This window comes from Mesoplodon mirus (assembly GCF_964341445.2).
Source record: "Mesoplodon mirus genome assembly, chromosome: 4".
Lineage (NCBI taxonomy): Eukaryota > Metazoa > Chordata > Mammalia > Artiodactyla > Ziphiidae > Mesoplodon > Mesoplodon mirus.
Window position 1 is genome coordinate 162,715,709 of NC_138979.1, and position 18,797 is coordinate 162,734,505.

The window sequence follows — 18,797 nt, forward strand, 5'->3', positions numbered from 1 at the left end:
TCCACCTTGGGTCCACCACGTAACTTCTCCGCCCCTCAGTTCCCTCATCTGTAAAATGAGGTGCTGGACCTTGTCTAAGGCTTCACCCAGCTCTGACTTCTATGATCTTGACCGGCTTAGCCCAGACTGGAGAGAGCCAGCTCTTTCCCATTTTTCTCCTTTTCCTAACTCTCTTCCCCAGCTCAGATTTAGGTCAAACATTGAGTCCACACCTTGCTTCAGCACATAAGATTTTATCTCCTTCATCATCCTGTTCCAAATGGGCCCTTTTCCCCCTAATCTGGAAAAAAGGGGTGTCCCATTGATAAGGGGGCCAAAAACGGGAGGGGGTGAACCCTCCACAAGGGCAACAGGACCAAGTCTGTTTGGTTGGTTGGTTTTCCTTGAGGTATCTCTTCCCTCCAGTGTCTATGACAGTGTCAGGCACATAGTAGGGACCAAATAAACCTTTGTTGACTGAACAAAATATATGCCACTAAAAGAAGGCCAGTTCTTCCATCAACTCTGTGCTACCCAGACCTCTTTAATTCTCTCCTCCCCTTTCCCACTCTCAATCTTCTGCCGCTGTAAAGAAGGAGGGACCACTTAATACTCCCAGTTTCAGTACCCAGTGTATGAGTTGTGTGATTTCCAATTTGTGGCTGGAGCCTCGGTTGTTCGGGGAAGCCCTCTGCGGAGTCACCAGATCCGGGACCAGCTGAGTACATCATAACACTGAAAGGCGGAAGGGAGGAAGAAGGAGAGAGTCAGTACTGTGGCCTTCCCACTCTATCCCCTTAGCTCTAGAGGCAGTGTATGCCTTCAGGCAACAGCGCTCTTGCCCTTGCCAGAGATGAGGCAGAGGTTCCAGGGGCAATCTGAAGGTTGGGAAGCCTCTTAGAAACTAGCACACAAACGTTAACTCTACCTAAGGAGGCTCCAAAGTCAGATCACTTCCTTGATATGGCTTAAATAAACCTTCCTTGTATGCCCTTCCATGTTGTCCCAATAAGTACCCAGAAATCCAAGTTCCAAATCAGATCCTAAATCAAGGCACATATCTAGAGACTAGGTTTTGTAAAATGATGGTTCCCTTAACACTTACAAATGTTTTTACTTATATTTTTAATTTAATTTATTTTATTTTTTTATACAGCAGGTTCTTATTAGTCATCCATTTTATACATATCAGTGTATACATGTCAATCCCAATCGCCCAATTCATCACACCACCACCACCACCCCCCACTGCTTTCCCCCCATGGTGTCCATACGTTTGTTCTCTACATCTGTGTCTCACTTTCTACCCTGCAAACCGGTTCATCTGTACCATTTTTCTACGTTCCACATATATGTGTTAATATACAATATTTTTCTCTTTCTGACTTACTTCACTCTGTATGACAGTCTATAGATCCATCCACGTCTCCACAAATGACCCAATTTTGTTCCTTCTTGTGGCTGAGTAATATTCCAGTGTATGTATGTACCACATCTTCTTTATCCATTCATCTGTCGATGGGCATTTAGGTTGCTTCCGTGACCTGGCTATTGTAAATAGTGCTGCAATGAACATTGGGGTGCATGTGTCTTTTCGAATTATGGTTTCCTCTGGGTATATGCCTAGTAGTGGGATTGCTGGATCATCTGGTAGTTTTATTTTTAATTTTTTAAGGAACCTCCATACTGTTCTCCATAGTGGCTGTATCAATTTACATTCCCACCAACAGTGCAAGGGGATTCCCTTTTCTCCACACCCTCTCCAGCATTTGTTGTTTGTAGATTTTCTGATGATGCCCATTCTAACTGGTGTGAGGTGAAAGCTCATTGTAGTTTTGATTTGCATTTCTCTAATAATTAGTGATGTTGAGCAGCTTTTCATGTGCTTCTTGGCCATCTGTATGTCTTCTTTGGAGAAATGTCTATTTAGGTCTTCTGCCCATTTTTGGATTGGGTTGTTTGTTTTTTTAATATTGAGCTGCATGAGCTGTTTATATATTTTGGAGATTAATCCTTTTTCCGTTGATTCATTTGCAAATATTTTCTCCCATTCTGAGGGTTGTCTTTTGGTCTTGTTTATGGTTTCCTTTGCTGTGCAAAAGCTTTTAAGTTTCATTAGGTCCCATTTGTTTATTTTTGTTTTTATTTCCATTACTCTAGGAGATGGATCAAAAAAGATCTTGCTGTGATTTATGTCAAAGAGTGTTCTTCCTATGTTTTCCTCTAAGAGTTTTATAGTGTCCGGTCTTACATTTAGGTCTCTAATCCATTTTGAGTTTATTTTTGTGTATGTTGTTAGGGAGTGTTCTAATTTCATTCTTTTACATGGAGCTGTCCAGTTTTCCCAGCACCACCTATTGAAGAGACTGTCTTTTCTCCATTGTATATCTTTGCCTCCTTTGTCATACGTTAGTTGACCATAGGTGCGTGGGTTTATCTCTGGGCTTTCTGTCTTGTTCCATTGACCTATATTTCTATTTTTGTGCCAGTACTATATTGTCTTGATTACTGTAGCTTTGTAGTATAGTCTGAAGTCAGGGAGTCTGATTCCTCCAGCTCCATTTTTTTCCCTCAAGACTGCTTTGGCTATTCAGGGTCTTTTGTGTCTCCATACAAATTTTAAGATTTTTTTGTTCTAGTTCTGTAAAAAATGCCATTGGTAATTTGATAGGGATTGCATTGAGTCTGTAGATTGCTTTGGGTAGTATAGTCATTTTCACAATATTGATTCTTCCAATCCAAGAACATGGTATATCTCTCCATCTGTTGGTATCATCTTTAATTTCTTTCATCAGTGTCTTATAGTTTTCTGCATACAGGTCTTTTGTCTCCCTAGGTAGGTTTATTCCTAGGTATTTTATTCTTTTTGTTGCAGTGGTAAATGGGAGTGTTTCTTTAATTTCTCTTTCAGATTTTTTATCATTAGCGTATAGGAATGCAAGAGATTTCTGTACATTAATTTTGTATCCTGCAACTTTACCAAATTCATTGATTAGCTCTAGTTGTTTTCTGGTGGCATCTTTAGGATTCTCTGTGTATAGTATCATGTCATCTGCAAACAGTGACATTTTTCCTTCTTCTTTTCCAATTTGTATTCCTTTTATTTCTTTTTCTTCTCTGATTGGCATGGCTAGAACTTCCAAAACTGTGTTGAATAATAGTGGTGAGAGTGGACATCCTTGTCTTGTTTCTGATCTTAGAGGAAATGCTTTCAGTTTTTCACCATTGAGAATGATGTTTGCTGTGGGTTTGTCATATATGGCCCTTATTATGTTGAGGTAGTTTCCTCCTATGCCCACTTTCTGGAGAGTTTTTATCATAAAAGGGTGTTGAATTTTGGCAAAAGCTTTTTCTGCATCTATTGAGATGATCATATGGTTTTTATTCTTCAATTTGTTAATATGGTGTATCATATTGATTTGCATATATTGAAGAATCTTTGCATCCCTGGGATAAATCCCACTTGATCATGGTGTGTGATCCTTTTAATGTGTCGTTGGATTCTGTCTGGTAGTATTTTGTTGAGGATTTTTGCATCTATATTCATTGGTGATACTGGTCTGTAATTTTCTTTTTTTTTTTGTATTATCTTTGTCTGGTTTTGGTATCAAGGTGATGGTGGCCTCATAGAATGAGTTTGGGAGTGTTCCTTCATCTGCAATTTTTTGGAAGAGTTTGAGGAGGATGGGTGTTAGCTCTTCTCTAAATGTTTGATAGAATTCGGCTCTGAAGCCATCTGGTCCTGGGCTTTTGTTTGTTGGAAGACTTTTAATCACAGTTTCAATTTCATTACTTGTGACTGGTCTGTTCTTTCTTCCTGGTTCAGTCTTGGAAAGTTATACCTTTCTAAGAATTTGTCCATTTTATTGGCATAGAGTTGCTTGTAGTAGTCTCTTAGGATGCTGTGTATTTCTGCAGTGTCTGTTGTAACTTTTCATTTCTAATTTTGTTGATTTGAATCCTCTCCCTCTTTTTCTTGATGAGTCTGGCTAATGGTTTATCAATTTTGTTTATCTTCTCAAAGAACCAGCTTTTAGTTTTATTGATCTTTGCTATTGTTTTCTTTGTTTCTATTTCATTTATTTCTGCTCTGATCTTTATGATTTCTTTCCTTCTGCTAACTTTGGGTTTTGTTTGTTCTTCTTTGTCTAGTTTCTTTAGGTGTAAGTTTAGATTGTTTATTTGAGATTTTTCTTGTTTCTTGAGGTAGGCTTGTATAGCTATAAACTTCCCTCTTAGAACTGCTTTTGCTGCATCCCATAGGTTTTGGATCATCGTGTTTTCATTGTCATTTGTCTCTAGGTAATTTTTGATTTCCTCTTTGATTTCTTCAGTGATCTCTTGGTTATTTAATATCATACTGTTTAGCCACCATGTGTTTGTGTTTTTTCCTTTTTTTTCCCTGTAATTGATTTCTAATCTCATAGTGTTGTGGTCAGAAAAGTTGCTTGATATGATTTCAATTTTCTTAAATTTACTGAGGCTTGATTTGTGACCCAAGATGTGATCTATCCTGGAGAATGTTCCGTGCACACTTGAGAAGAAAGTGTAATCTGCTGTTTTTGGATGGAATGTCCTATAAATATCAATTAAATCTATCTGGTCTATTGTGTCATTTAAAGCTTCTGTTTCCTTATTAATTTTCTGTTTGGATGATCTGTCCATTGGTGTAAGTGAGGTGTTAAAGCCCCCCACTATTATTGTGTTACTGTTGATTTCCTCTTTTATAGCTGTTAGCGGTTGCCTTATGTATTGAGGTACTCCTATGTTGGGTGCATATATATTTATAATTGTTATATCTTCTTCTTGGATTGATCCCTTGATCATTATGTAGTGTCCTTCTTTGTCTCTTGTAATAGTCTTTGTTTTAAAGTCTATTTTGTCTGATATGAGAATTGCTACTCCAGCTTTCTTTTGATTTCCATTTGCATGGAACATCTTTTTCCATCCCCTCAATTTCAGTCTGTGTGTGTCCCTAGGTCTGAAGTGGGTCTCTTGTAGACAGCATATTATGGGTCTTGTTTTTGTATCCATTCAGCCAATCTATGTCTTTTGGTTGGAGCATTTAATCCATTTACATTTAAGGTAATTATCGATATGTATGTTCCTATTACAATTTTGTTAATTGTTCTGTGTTTGTTTTTGTAGGTCCTTTTCTTCTCTTGTGTTTCCCACTTAGAGAAGTTCCTTTAGCATTTGCTGTAGAGCTGGTTTGGTGGTGCTGAATTCTCTTAGCTTTTGCTTGTCCGTAAAGCTTTTGATTTCTCCATTGAATCTAAATGAGATCCTTGCCGGGTAGAGTAATCTTGGTTGTATGTTCTTCCCTTTCATCACTTTAAGTATATAACACCACTCCCTTCTGGTTTGTAGGGTTTCTGCTGAGAAATCAGCTGTTAACCTTATGGGAGTTTCCTTGTATGTTATTTGTCATTTTTCCCTTGCTGCTTTCAATAATTTTTCTTTGTCTTTAATTTTTGCCAATTTGCTTACTATGTGTCTCGGCGTGTTTCTCCTTGGGTTTATCCTGTATGGGACTCTGTGCACTTCCTGGACTTGGGTGGCTATTTCCTTTCCCATGTTAGGGAAGTTTTCGACTATAATCTCTTCAAATATTTTCTCGGGTCCTTTCTCTCCCTCTTCTCCTTCTGGCACCCCTGTAATGCGGATGTTGTTGCATTTAATGTTGTCCCAGAGGTCTCTTAGGCTGTCTTCATTTCTTTTCATTCTTTTTTCTTTATTCTGTTCCACAGCAGTGAATTCCACCATTCTGTTTTCCAGGTCACTTGTTCGTTCTTCTGCCTCAGTTATTCTGCTATTGATTACTCCTAGTGTATTTTTCATTTCAGTTATTGTATTGTTCATCTCTGTTTGTTTGTTCTTTAATTCTTCTAGGTCTTTGTTAAATATTTCTTGCATCTTTTCAATCTTTGCCTCCATTCTTTTTCTGAGGTCCTGGATCATCTTCACTATCATTATTCTGAATTCTTTTTCTGGAAGGTTGCCTATCTCCACTTCATTTAGTTGTTTTTCTGTTTTTTTTGTTTGTTTGTTTGTTTGGTTTTTGGCTGCATTAGGTCTTCGTTGCTGTGCGTGGGCTTTCTCTAGTTGTGGCAAGCAGGGGCTACTCTTCATTGCAGTGCACGGGCTTCTCATTGCAGGGGCTTCTCTTGTTGTGGAGCACGGGCTCTAGGACCGTGGGCTTCAGTAGTTGTAGCACGCAGGTTCAGGAGTTGTGGCTCGTGGGCTCTAGAGCGCAGGCTCAGTAGTTGGGGCACACGGGCTTAGTTGCTCTGCAGCATGTGGGATATTCCCAGACCAGGGCCTGGACCCATGTCCCCTGCATTGGCACGTGGATTCTTAACCACTGTGCCACCAGGGAAGCCCGTTTTTCTGGGGTTTTATCTTGTTCCTTCATCTGGTACATAGCCCTCTGTCTTTTCATCTTGTTTATCTTTCTGTGAATGTGGTTTTTGTTCCACAGGCTGCAGGACTGTAGTTCTTCTTGCTTCTGCTGTCTGCCCTCTGCTGCCAATGTTTTTAAAATACAACTTCCTAGGCCCTAGTCCCAGGGTTCTGATTTAACAGGTCAGGGATGGGGCCCTTAAACACTCACCAAGTTATCCTGATGCACAGTCCTCTACTAAAGGACCTACCCTCAGCTGGGCTGTTCAATGAACATGTGGATAAAATGTGTCAGGCCGACTGATGCCATGTTCTTTCAGAGCCTTTTCCTGAGGCCAATTAAGCAAGGCTGGCTTCTTTTTGTTTCCTGATCCATTATCAGCTATGCTGGAAAGGATCACAAGCTTTGGAGTTAGACCACCTGGGTTCAGATCCTGACTCTGCCACTTCCTAGCTTAGGAATTACCTAACCTCTTGGAGCTTCAGTTTCCTGACCTTGCCCAACACAGGGTAAGCTCTCAATGTTTACTATGACATTTTTTAAATTTAGGCCCAAAACAACTCTGGCTACTGCTAATGTAGGGTCATCTTCCACAATTCTGGGCAGAAATAAGGGCCTTCCAAACTGTAATGTGGCACTGCTAAGCAAGCCATAACAGCAGATCCAAGGAAACTTGTTCAGAAGAAGTGCAGCCTCACGAATCCCCAGTCAAAGGAAAATTACGAGTATAATCTGCACCATCTGCAGCCTCATCATGTCAGAAATATTCCAAGAAGAGGGACCACATGAGCCCCTCAATTCATCCCAACTGTGACCACAGCGCAGGCAATGATAAATATCTGCCTCCACCACTGAGTGTTTTCAAGGAGCCAGAACCTACCTAATGGGGCAGGTGGGAGGTTTTTCAATACTTTCAGGGATTTAAAATGTTCTTTTAGAGGGAAATTTCCTGTATATAGGATAAGCCCTCAACTATTCATATTTTACTTATGCTAACAGACATGTATGGAAGTTCAACATGGTGGCTGCTTTTATTAATTTATTGGTTGAACTGTGCAGTACACAGGGTGGCATAACGCTTCCTTCAGGATTGCAGAGGCTACTGACCAAAGCCTAGAGCAGTGCTGCCCAAGACAATTATCATGTCAACCACATATGTGCTTTAACATTTTCTAATAGCTTCATATAAAAGGTTGGAAAAAAAGCATGTGAGGGCTTCCCTGGTGGCGCAGTGGTTGAGAGTCCGCCTGCCGATGCAGGGGACACGGGTTCGTGCCCCGGTCTGGGAAGATCCCACATGCCGTGGAGCGGCTAGGCCCGTGAGCCATGGCCGCTGAGCCTGCGCATCCGGAGCCTGTGCTCCGCAACGGGAGAGGCCACAGCAGTGAGAAGCCCGCATACAGCAAAAAAAAAAAAAAAAAAAAAGCATGTGAAATTAAGTTTAATAATGTTTTATTTTATCACACTTAAAAAATTTAGTGTTTTCAAGTCATCAGTTTTTTTTTTTTTTCTTTTTTTTTTTTCTTTTTTTGCGGTTTGCGGGCCTCTTACTGTTGTGGCCTCTCCCGTTGTGGAGCACAGGCTCCGGATGCGCAGGCCCAGCGGCCATGGCTCACGGGCCCAGCCGCTCCGCGGCATATGGGATCCTCCCAGACCGGGGCACGAACCCGTATCCCCTGCATCGGCAGGCGGACTCTCAACCACTGCGCCACCAGGGAGGCCCCATCAGTTTTTTAAAATGAGATATTTTGTGGGTTTTTTCCTTTTTTTTCTACTAAGTCTTTGAAATCCAGTGTGTGTTTCACGTGGACAGCCCATCTCAATTCATACTAGCCACATTTCAAGGGCTCAGTAGCTATAAGATGGTAGTGGCTACTGTACTGAATCCATGCAGGTGTAAAGGCCTCAAACAGCCTGTCAGATAGGATAGGCTGAAAAGAATTGCCTATGCTCAACTTTTACGATAATCTGAGACCCATACACTCCTAGTAATTGGTTACTAGGAACTCCTAGTAACCATACACTCCTAGTAACATTCTTCTGGGAAGAATGTGACGGATTGGTGTGAGTTGATGCATTCATTCTTTCACTCTTTCCGATTCATGCATTCATGTATTCATTAGAGATTTATCAAGCACTCATCAGTATTTACCCCAGCTTCACCCTGGTCTTATCTTGACCTCAGGTCCACTCCTCCCCTTTCATTGAAGACTCTAGCCCTGGACTCCCAGTCTTCCCTACCTCAAGTCCTCACATCATTATTGTGGGTAAGCCATCCCAAATCCTAGAAGCTCATTGTCACCACCTCCTCATGACCTAATTCCCACTGTACTTCAGACACCCTTGATGTGTCATTACAGGGTACTGCTCCACCTCTAGAATCATAAACTCACACCCCCACTCTAATGGATCCCCTCATGGCTTTCTGCCTCTCTCACTTTCACTCCTGCATCATCTGTTCTTTAACTCCATTGAACCCATGAGCCGTTTTTTAAATCACTCTCTTCCTAACATCTACTCTCTTGCCCACTGTTCTCTGACAACACCTGCCTAGGTTAGTAAAAGCCATTCTCCTTCTTGGCTCTTACATCTGGGCTGCTGAGCACCAATGAAAAAATTACTAGCCGCACAGATTGGAGCTATTAGTGTGCTGGTCTGCAACCTCGCTTTAGCCCTCAACCTTCCCCAGCCATCCTGTGTTCTTCATTAGCTCTCTCTCCTATTTCCACAATGACCAGTCTTTTCAAACTTGCTGTTCTGTTGCCTCCCTTCCTGCTCTGAAGATCAACTTTGGAGAAAAAATAGAACCACCCAGTGAAAACTCTCTGCTCCCCCTTGCCACACCAACACGCTGGCCAGCATCAGTAGCCACCTTTTCCTCTTGGCTGACCGCTCCGCCGTGCTTGGGATCGCCCACTCTTTCCTCCTCAGGGACTGTGCCCCTTCTGCTCATCCCTCTCCTTTTCTTCCCTGACTCCTTCCCATCAACATGTAATCATGCTCAAATCACTCCTATATTATGAGAGTCAGGCGATGTCCCCCTCCAGCCATTCCTCCATCTCCCCACATCTCCTTCAAAGCCAAGCTTCTTGAAAGACTTGTCTCCTCCTCTGTCTCCTTCCTCACCCCTCATTCATCTTCATTCCACTGAGGTATAGCTTCCACCCTCATCACTCCACTGACTCCCCACCAAAGTTCCCAATGCCTTCCTTGTGGATAAATTCAATAGACACTCTCCAAGCTTTATTATTTCTTGAATATTCTGTAAATTTGCATAACTCCCCCTTCTTAGAAGATTCTCTTCCCTCAAGTTATGTGACATTCTCATTTTCCTTCCAACTCTGTGGACATTTTGTCCTAGTACCTTTTATTTCTGTTCCATCCTTTCAATGATGGTATTTCTAAGATTTCATCCTTGGCCCCTCTCCTTTAAAGTGCCTCTTTGTGAAACTTTCACCACTCCAATGGCTTCAGATAGCATCCATATACAGATAACTCACACATCTACATTTTTAACCCTTTTCTTGGGCCATAGACTCATAAATCCTTCTGCCTATAGATTTCTCCAGCAGACGTCTCAGAAGCACCTCAAAGACCCAACACACAAAGTTGCACTCATTTCCTTCCCCCACCATCTGCTAAAAATCCACTTCCCCAGCTTCTCAGTCCTCTTCTTTGTGAGTGGCACAATCGTCTATCGAGTTATCCTGGCTTCCTGCTTTTTCCCCATCTTTTACTTTCATATCTGATCTATCCCCAAGCCCAGGTGGCTTGGCCTTCTTTATATTTATTTAGTCAGTCCACTTCCTCCCCGCAGCCACTCCTAACTGCTGTTGATCCTCCTCCTACCGTCCATCCACTTTCCACACTGCGGCCGGAACAGTCTTTCTACCATGCAAATCACGTCAGCTCATACTGCTGGTTAAAAACCTCTTTGCAAACCCTCACTATCTTCAAAATTCAGTCAAACTCCATTAGCATAGCATTGAAGGCCCTTCATTATTGCCCTCTGCTCACCTCCCATCTCATCTCTTAGCTCTTCCTTCCTATCACAACTCTCCCTGGAGGCGAGAAGCACACTGCTAAACTGCCTGAGACTCTAACATGCTGTTGGGACATTTATATGCTTTTTTCTCAGCCTCAAATACCTCTCCTTCCCCACCAGGTCTACCCCATCCCTCTGCCTTCACCCAATTACTGCCTAACAGACTTTCAAGTCTCAGCCTAGACATTCCTTCCTCAAGGAAGCTTTCCCAGATCTCCTACACCCACCCACCCACAGACACACCACTGCCCACACCCCCAGTCTGGGCCAGAAGCCTCCTCCTATTTGCTTCTGAAACATCCTCGCTTACTTTGGGCTCAACACTGTCACTGTCTGTTTACTCATCAGTATCTCAATAAGTTGTATACTTCATGAGGTTCACCACTCTAACCCCATCACCCAGCCCAGTGCCAGGGCATTCAACACATTCATTCATTCATTCATTCATTAGTAATTAATTAATGAAAAATCCTTCTTTCTGAAGAGCTTTGGTTTCATAAGGAAACCAAGCATAATAAAATCCAGACTTGCAAAGGTGGACACACAATGGGAACTTCTCTGTATTTTCCAAAGACTTTTTTGCTTTACAAGATAATTCTGAAAGTACTTTTCTTTCAAAGTCCCCCGCATATTTGAAATCTGACTTGATTTACAGTTACCATTTAAAGAAAAACAGCCCTTGCATAAAATTGGATATTATTACACCTAATAATGAAGCATCTGTTTCCTTCTGTGGCTGTGCTCCCTCACCCTGCCTCCTCACATGGCTCCTGCCAGCCTTCTTTCTTTGATTCTTTTCTCTCCATTCCTTCCCTTGGAGTACTCGGGCCTTCCGTAATTATCCCATGCTAATGGCCATCAAATACAACAACAAACTTTCTCCCAAAGGACCAGATAGAAAATGTTTTTGGCTTTGCAGGCCATTGCGTCTCTGGAGCAACTGCTTGACTTTGCCATTGTAGCATGAAAGCAGCCACAGAAATACCTAAATGAGTGATTCTGGCTGTGTTTCAACAAAACTTTATTACAGAAACAAGCAATGGACCCGACTTGGTCCTCAGGCTGTAGTTTGCCAACTCCCGAAATACATAACCTGAGCACAGACCCTTTTGAACCATGAACAACAGTTGCCCTGAGTGGGGAACAGCCTTGTCATGTTCAAGGAATAGCAAAGGGGTCAATGTAGAAAAGCAGCAGCCAGACCGACTTCACTTATATCGCAGATCTACCACTTTCTCACTGTTTGACCTTGGGCCAGTAACTTAACCTCTCTGTGCTCAGTTTTCTCCTCTATAAAATGGGAATAAAAATAGCATCTCATATAGTTGTTAGACAATTTAAATGTGTTAATACATGTAATGACCATCGAACAATGCCTGCACTTATAAGTGCTATATAAATGGTTATAGGATAGTAAAGGGTCCCTCTGCCATGATCCCCACTAAAAGATAGATTGTAACAAGAATATTGGCAATAAAGAAGAACATGGTCATTCTCTTAGTATTTGGCCATACCGTGCTCTGGGTGACATTCTCTTGGACTCATTTCCAGTCAAAATCACAGCTCCCTCCTCTCCTGAGACTGTCTCTTTTGCCCTGCTCTGTGGATAGCCTGCAGTCAGTCCACCTCCCACCTCTAAATGCCTTAGGCCCACCTCCCAGCACCACGGGGGCTTATCTCACAAACTAGTGGTTTAAAGTACATTTTGATTAGATGGTCCATCGCATGCTGGTTATGTGGTTTTGGAAATACTAACCCTGCAAAAAGATACGTATTTTTGACAGTGGTGAAAAGGTAATACATGGAGAAAGGACAGTCTTTTCAACAAATGGTGCTGGATCATGTGAACATCCATGTGCATATATAGGTATATTGTATACTTCACACCTTATCCAAAAATTAACTCCAAGTGGATCGTAGAAAAAGTTCTGGAAATGGATAGTGGTGGTGGTTGCGCAACATTGTGAATATAATTAATGCCATTGGATTGCACACTACTTAAAAGGGTTAAAATGGTAAATGTTATGTTAGCATATTGTATTATGACAAAAAAGATAATGCATCATAGACCTAAATGTAAAAGCTAAAACGGTAAAACTTCTAGCATAAAACAGGAGAAAATCTACATGACCTTGGGTTAGGCAGAGAGTTTAGACATGACACAAAAACATGATCCATAAAAGAAAAAAATTGATAATTTTGATAAAATTTGACTTCATCAAAATTAAAATTTGTACTCTGTGAAAGACATTGTTAAGAGTAAGAAGCTAAACCATAGACTGAGAGAAAATATTTGCAAATCACATTTCTAACAAAGGACTTATCTCCAGAACACATTAAGAACTCTCAAAACTCAGCAGGAAAATAAACAATCCAATTTTAAAATGGGCAGAAGATCTGAACAAACAACAAAGAAGATATAGGAATGGCCAATAAACATATGAAAGGATGCTCAACATCATTAGTCATTAGGGAAATTCAAATTAAAACCACCATGAGATACCACTACACACTTATTAGACTGGCAAAACCAAAACAAAACTGGCAATATCAAGGATTGGTGAGAATGTGAAGCACTGATGCTCTCATATATTCCTAGTGGGAATTCAGAATGGTACAGCTGCTTTGAATAACAACTTGTCACATTCCCAGAAATGCCTTTTCCCCACACCTTACTTGTCCAGAGCCCACAAATAATAGGGACTCCTAGATGTCTATTTTATTCTTTGGGTTACAGTACAATACCATTGTTTATTTTGTTGTTCAAGTTCCAACCCTGGCTATGGGAGCTCATTCAAGTTGGTTCCTGGGCCTTTTCAACGTGCCCCCTCTTTTTTTTTTTTTTTTTTTTTTGCAGTACGCGGGCCTCTCACTGTTGTGGCCTCTCCCGTTGCGGAGCATAGGCTCTGAACGCACAGACTCAGCGGCCACGGCTCACGAGCCCAGCCGCTCCATGGCATGTGGGATCTTCCCGGACCGGGGCACGAACCCATGTCCCCTGCCTTGGCAGGAGGACCCTCAACCACTGCACCACCAGGGAAGCCCCACCCCCTCTTTTTTATTTTTGTTTTTGATCCCTTCCTTCTTTTCTGGCACCACAGTAATTAACCACCTTTCCAAGGAAAATGGAAACCTAGACCTGGGCACTGGCATGCTCATCACCACTGGGTTGTCACTGCTTCTGGTCCATTTCAGTGGATAAAGCTAGGAAATATGTGTATGTATAACAACCCATGCATAACCCATATCTATATTTATTTCTGTACCCATCTATCTGTGTATGTATATTAAGCAAAACCCAAACCCATGAATCTACATGGAAACCTCTGACTCCAATCCAGCATCACTCTTTGTGAGCCCATGAATGCTCCCCAGCATGACCCTTATCAATTTCCAGTACTGCCCTTAGACCCAGGCAGGCAGTGTCGCTGCCCAGTGGCTATTTGGAGTGCCTTCCTCCAAATTTTCTAATTTGCCCTTGGTACCTGAGACCACATGGTACTTTGTTCAGGATCTGGACTTAGACCAAAACTTAGACCAGGATCTACATACTCTCCAGTCACCATTTTTCCCCTTTAAGTACACTTTCTTATCCTCTGTACCAGCATGGGGTTGACCAGATATCCCAAGGGTCTCCAGGACTTGTGCCTACCGAGTCATCCTAGGAGTTGATCACTCCCTCTGGCTTGTTCAGTATCTCTCTCACAGAACCACATGAGATTGGACCACTAGAATGACGTTGTCATGCTGATTTAGGATGACTCAAATTGTTTATTTGAACAGGAGCTCTGCCAACAGTATTTATTTTCCCAGGACCCTCACAACCTAGGCGTGGCCCTGTCAGTTTCTATCTTGTTTTATACATGTGTTGAAAGGTCCAAATCTTAATCATATCTGCATTCCCCTCCCCACAATGGTGCCTATCTTAGTGCCTTGTATGTAATTGATGCTCCATAAATATTTTTCAGAATGAATGCCTGGAGGAATGAGTAATATCTCAGATTTACATATTTCTTTTGGTCCAAGGTTCTAACTATGTTTTTCCTACACAAATTCCCAGATCTTCCTCATTCTTCTGAGTGGCAAAGAGGGATTTTCATGTCCCCAAGCCCTCCAGTCACTGACCTGCCCGTTGATGTGCTGATAGTTTATCAGGAAGGAACAAACACGCCTCCAGGTTCTCTTGACAGTAAACTGCAAGTGAACTTCAACTCCAAGACACGTGAAAACAGCCAAGGGTGGGAATGATGGTTGAGTGGTTCCAAGTTTGGCAGCCTGGTAGTTTGAACAATGCTTTGGCTGCAACAAATTGTAGTGATAGAACATATGTTTGTCGTGCTTTGCTTTTGATCTGCTGCTCCAAGGTTGAGGATACTCTCCCAAGGGGTAAAGAAAAAAGCAAGGAGAACTGGGAAGAAGAAAACTGACCTCACCCATCACTGAAATATTTCGTACCTGAAGCACCTTGAGAGAAGAACATGGTGGCAGCTCAAAGCAGTCACCTGATTAAGGGGCTTGGGTTTGGTCCTGACTCAGAGGGAAATACGACTCCACCTAGAGGCCCCCGAACAGCACCTGCACACTCACAGCCAAGCCTGGGCTTGGCCCCAGGGATATAAGAGAAAAGATGACTACCAGAGCCACCAGGAGGGTGGGAGGCTTGCTGTTGCTAGGTCCACCCACGTGGATCACAATGACCACATGAGGTCATGGAATGTTGAAGATGAAATTGAAGTGGGTCCTAAGTCATAAAGTTGCAGGTGGGTGGGCATCCTTTCAACAGGGCTCCCAGGAATAGAGCTGTACCTCTCTCCTTGATGATCCGGGGAAGTAGCTACCTCTCCCAGACAGAGTTGGGGTCAAATCCAGACATGTCCCACCAAAACCCACTCTCCCCAGGGCTTGCTGGGATGAAAGGATAACTACAGCCCCCAACCCCCAGGATCTGTCTAGGTGAGGGCAGGGTATGCAAAGTTTGAGACAGAGGTGAACCGACAGGTAGCTTCCTAGGGAAGCAGCAGAAAGGTGGCAAGAAGCTGGCAGCAGCCCCTGAGAGGGCCCCGGCACCATGGACAATGATGACCCTCTTGAGCCTGAGACAAAAGGTGAAAGAAAATGCATCCCATTTCTCACCACTCAGGCCCTTCTGGCTGCCTCAGTGTAATGCCTAGTGACCACGTAGACCTGGAAGCCCCCTTCCCTCCTCTCCTGGGACCCTCTAGAATTGGGGTGATGTGTGACATTGACTTGACTTCGGGGCTTGCCAACCAGGGAGTGAGAAAGTTGGATGCAATGCTGTGCTGGAACTGGCTCATACCAGCTCTGGCTGACTTTAATTTTCATTCTGTGAGCTGGCCGATGTCATGTTGGTAGTTGGAAATCAGCCATGTTAGGAATATTTACACCACCTGAATTGGCTAACATTACAAAGCAGGATTTTTTTTTTTTTTCTGGAGAGCCAGTTAAACAGTTACCAACATTCCACTGGTTGGATGGAATTCTAAAATGGTTTATCTAAAGAGGAAATTAAGAAATCATCACTTTTTGAGGGCTACGTCTGATGGCTAAGCTGCTGTATGTCTTCTAAATGTCTGACCACTGCTACTTCCACCCCTTGTCACACAGAACTTGTTTTATAGGCTGGGAAATAAATGTTGGAGCTTGGGTCTATGGACAAGGGCTGAGAAGGACACAAACCTGCATGGAATCATTAGGAACTCCACTATCTTAGAAACTGGGTGGTCAAAACTTACGACCCATGCCATGAATGCTCAGCCCACCCAAAGAGAGAAGGTTGGTTGAGTTCTGACAGGCCATCCAGTGGTGCAGCCTGGCTTCCTGAAACCATTGCATCCTGCTGACATGGGAGGACTAGCCCTGGACTTTGTGTGGCTTTCAGGAGCCCAGGGCTGGTTCCAGATCAGTGGCCCAATGGCAGAAAAATCACATCTAGCAAGTGCAGGGGACTAGTGTGAGGGAAGCCCAGGACACTTGTATTCAATCATAGCAATTAGTTTCAATCCCAGGGAGATTTGCAAGCCCTTCCTTCTGCGTGGTCATAAATTTGGACTGGAAGGAAGAAGCTAGGTCAGATCCTAGGAATCAAGTTATCCCTTTCACTCTCTGGAACTGCTTCTGTTCCACTTTATTTCACACTTGACCCAAGTCACCTGCCCTGCCCCTTGCCTTCCCAGCATCATCTGTGCCTGCCAATGAGGAAGTCTAGGCATCACCACACATCCTTCCCCTGAAAGAGTAAAGCAGACCCTGAACCCCACCCGAGCTAATAAGAAGGAAAAGAAGGAGCAAGCAGGGCTTCCCTGGTGGCGCAGTGGTTGAGAGTCCGCCTGCCAATGCAGGGGACACGGGTTCGTGCCCCGGTCCGGGAGGATCCCACATGCCGCGGAGCGGCTGGGCCCGTGAGCCATGGCCGCTGGGCCTGCGCGTCCGGAGCCTATGCTCCACAACGGGAGAGGCCACAACAGTGAGAGGCCCGCGTACCGCAAAAAAAAAAAAAAAAGGAGCAAGCAGCCAACGTCCAAGGCTGGCCCAACACACAGGGTGGGACAGGAGCGAGGCCTCCAGAGAACACGAAGGGCGTTTAGCACAGACGATTCAGCCAGGAGGCAGCTCTGTGTCAGGGAAAGAGGGTTCGTAGAGGGGAGCCCCCCTGGCAGGGCTGAAGGCCGGCTGTAGTCCCTTGGCACCTTGAGCCACGAGAGGCTGAGGGACAAAGGCTGCAGCCAGGACTCGGGTTGCAGATGAGAGAAACAGAGGCGCGGGGTGGCCAGTGGTAAGCTCCACCTGAAAGGCCAGCGAGTTTCGTTTCCAGAATCAAGGAGATGAGTTTCTCTTCCAGATGAGAGTGACACCGTGTCGGCACGGCAGAGCAGTGATGAAACACTCTACTGTGAGGCTGAAGCCCCCATGGCTGTCGAAAAAGAGAAACCAGCCCGGGAGAGCTCAGAAAGAGACCTTGAGATTGAAGGTGAGCGAGCATGGGCCCTTGGTGGGTGAGGGGTGGCTTGCCTCCTTCCTCAGAAGCTGGAGAAATCGGTTTCCCAGTTGGTCAAGGCTCTGCCCGGTGGGACGTGCTGCAGAGGGAACGGACCAGAAACACCTGTGCTCAGTATTATGCCACGACCTCCCCGAGGCTGGCCCGGGGGCAGCAGTCTCTGCTGCCCCATGCTCGTGACTGGACTCATGAGCAGAGGGGTCCCATCAGCTTGCTGAAAGCTGGAGCGATAAGTGAACAGGGGCTTCTGGTTTTCTGAACATTTCCACATGTGGCATCTTATGTCACCTTTGCAATAGTCCCGGGAGGTAGGCATTATTACCTGCCCTTTACAGAGGGGGGAACTGAGGTTTAGAAGGATTGTGTGAGTTGCCCAAGGCCACCGAGAGTTTGCCAATGTCTGCCAACCCCATGTTCCCCCCACCTTGTCGATCTACCTTCCCTATTCCATATTCCAGGGGCCCCTGGAGGATTTATGGCCCATCTTGCATCCTGGCGATGTTCCTCTACTCACATTAGAGTTCTTGTTTCCCCAGCTTGAGAGCCCCGTGTTTTCCCTCCCCGTGTTTGTTCCCTCCAACAAATCCAAGCGTGTCTGGGTATGGGGAGGGGTGCAAGCTGAGTTGGAGCAAAGACTCTGTTATTGCAAACAACACCTCCACCCTCTTCTCCTTTCCAGTTTCCCCAAGGAAGGAAGTGCCTGCCAAAAAGGACACTTGGGAAGCAGGGCCAGAACAGTGCTGGCTCCACCTGATGGGCTGGCCCCAAACTTCCCGGGCTGAGGCCAGCTGGCCCAGTGGCCCTTTCCCTCCCATGTCCCAGCGCTAGGTGGTAGGCTGTGATCAGTGGCAGCAGAGATGCAGGGGAGGCTGCTCTGCCAAATTCAGTTGTGTCGCTCGTCTCCATGGTCACCGCGCCCCCAGGGTCCACATACAACTTCACCCTCAACACAGACCTCCTCCCTGCCACTGCCCGGGGAGCCTGTTGTTGCCTTCCTAACTTCTTTTCCGCTTCAAGGCTGCTGCTGAGACACTGAATTTTACCTGGTTGGCAGGGTGGCAGATGGAAACACTGGATGTTTAGTCCCAGACTCCAGCTTCTAGCTCATTGCCCCTCCCCACCGCCACTCCCCCAAGTGATAACATTGTTGCAAGCTGCCTCTAAAACGTAACCTAGGGGGCTTCCCTGGTGGTGCAGTGGTTGAGAGTCCGCCTGCCAATGCAGGGGACATGGGTTCGTGCCCCGGTCCCGGAAGATCCCACATGCTGCAGAGAGGCCACAATAGTGAGAGGCACGCGTACCGCAAAAAAAAAAACAAAAAAAAAAACCGTAACCTAGGGAATACAGCTAGAAGG

At 44.3% G+C, this 18,797-nt stretch overlaps 1 protein-coding gene across 1 annotated transcript in view; it reads left to right on the forward strand.

Moving 5' to 3' along the window:
- The window catches only part of LRRC74A (leucine rich repeat containing 74A), a gene marked incomplete at both ends in the record, with an annotated part of 58,204 nt that overhangs the window by 573 nt on the left and 38,834 nt on the right, over positions 1–18,797 (forward strand). Inside the window, 3 exon segments of the mRNA XM_082618791.1 lie at positions 15,443–15,477; positions 15,481–15,532; positions 17,287–17,415. Coding sequence (XP_082474917.1) covers positions 15,443–15,477; positions 15,481–15,532; positions 17,287–17,415 — 216 coding nt within the window.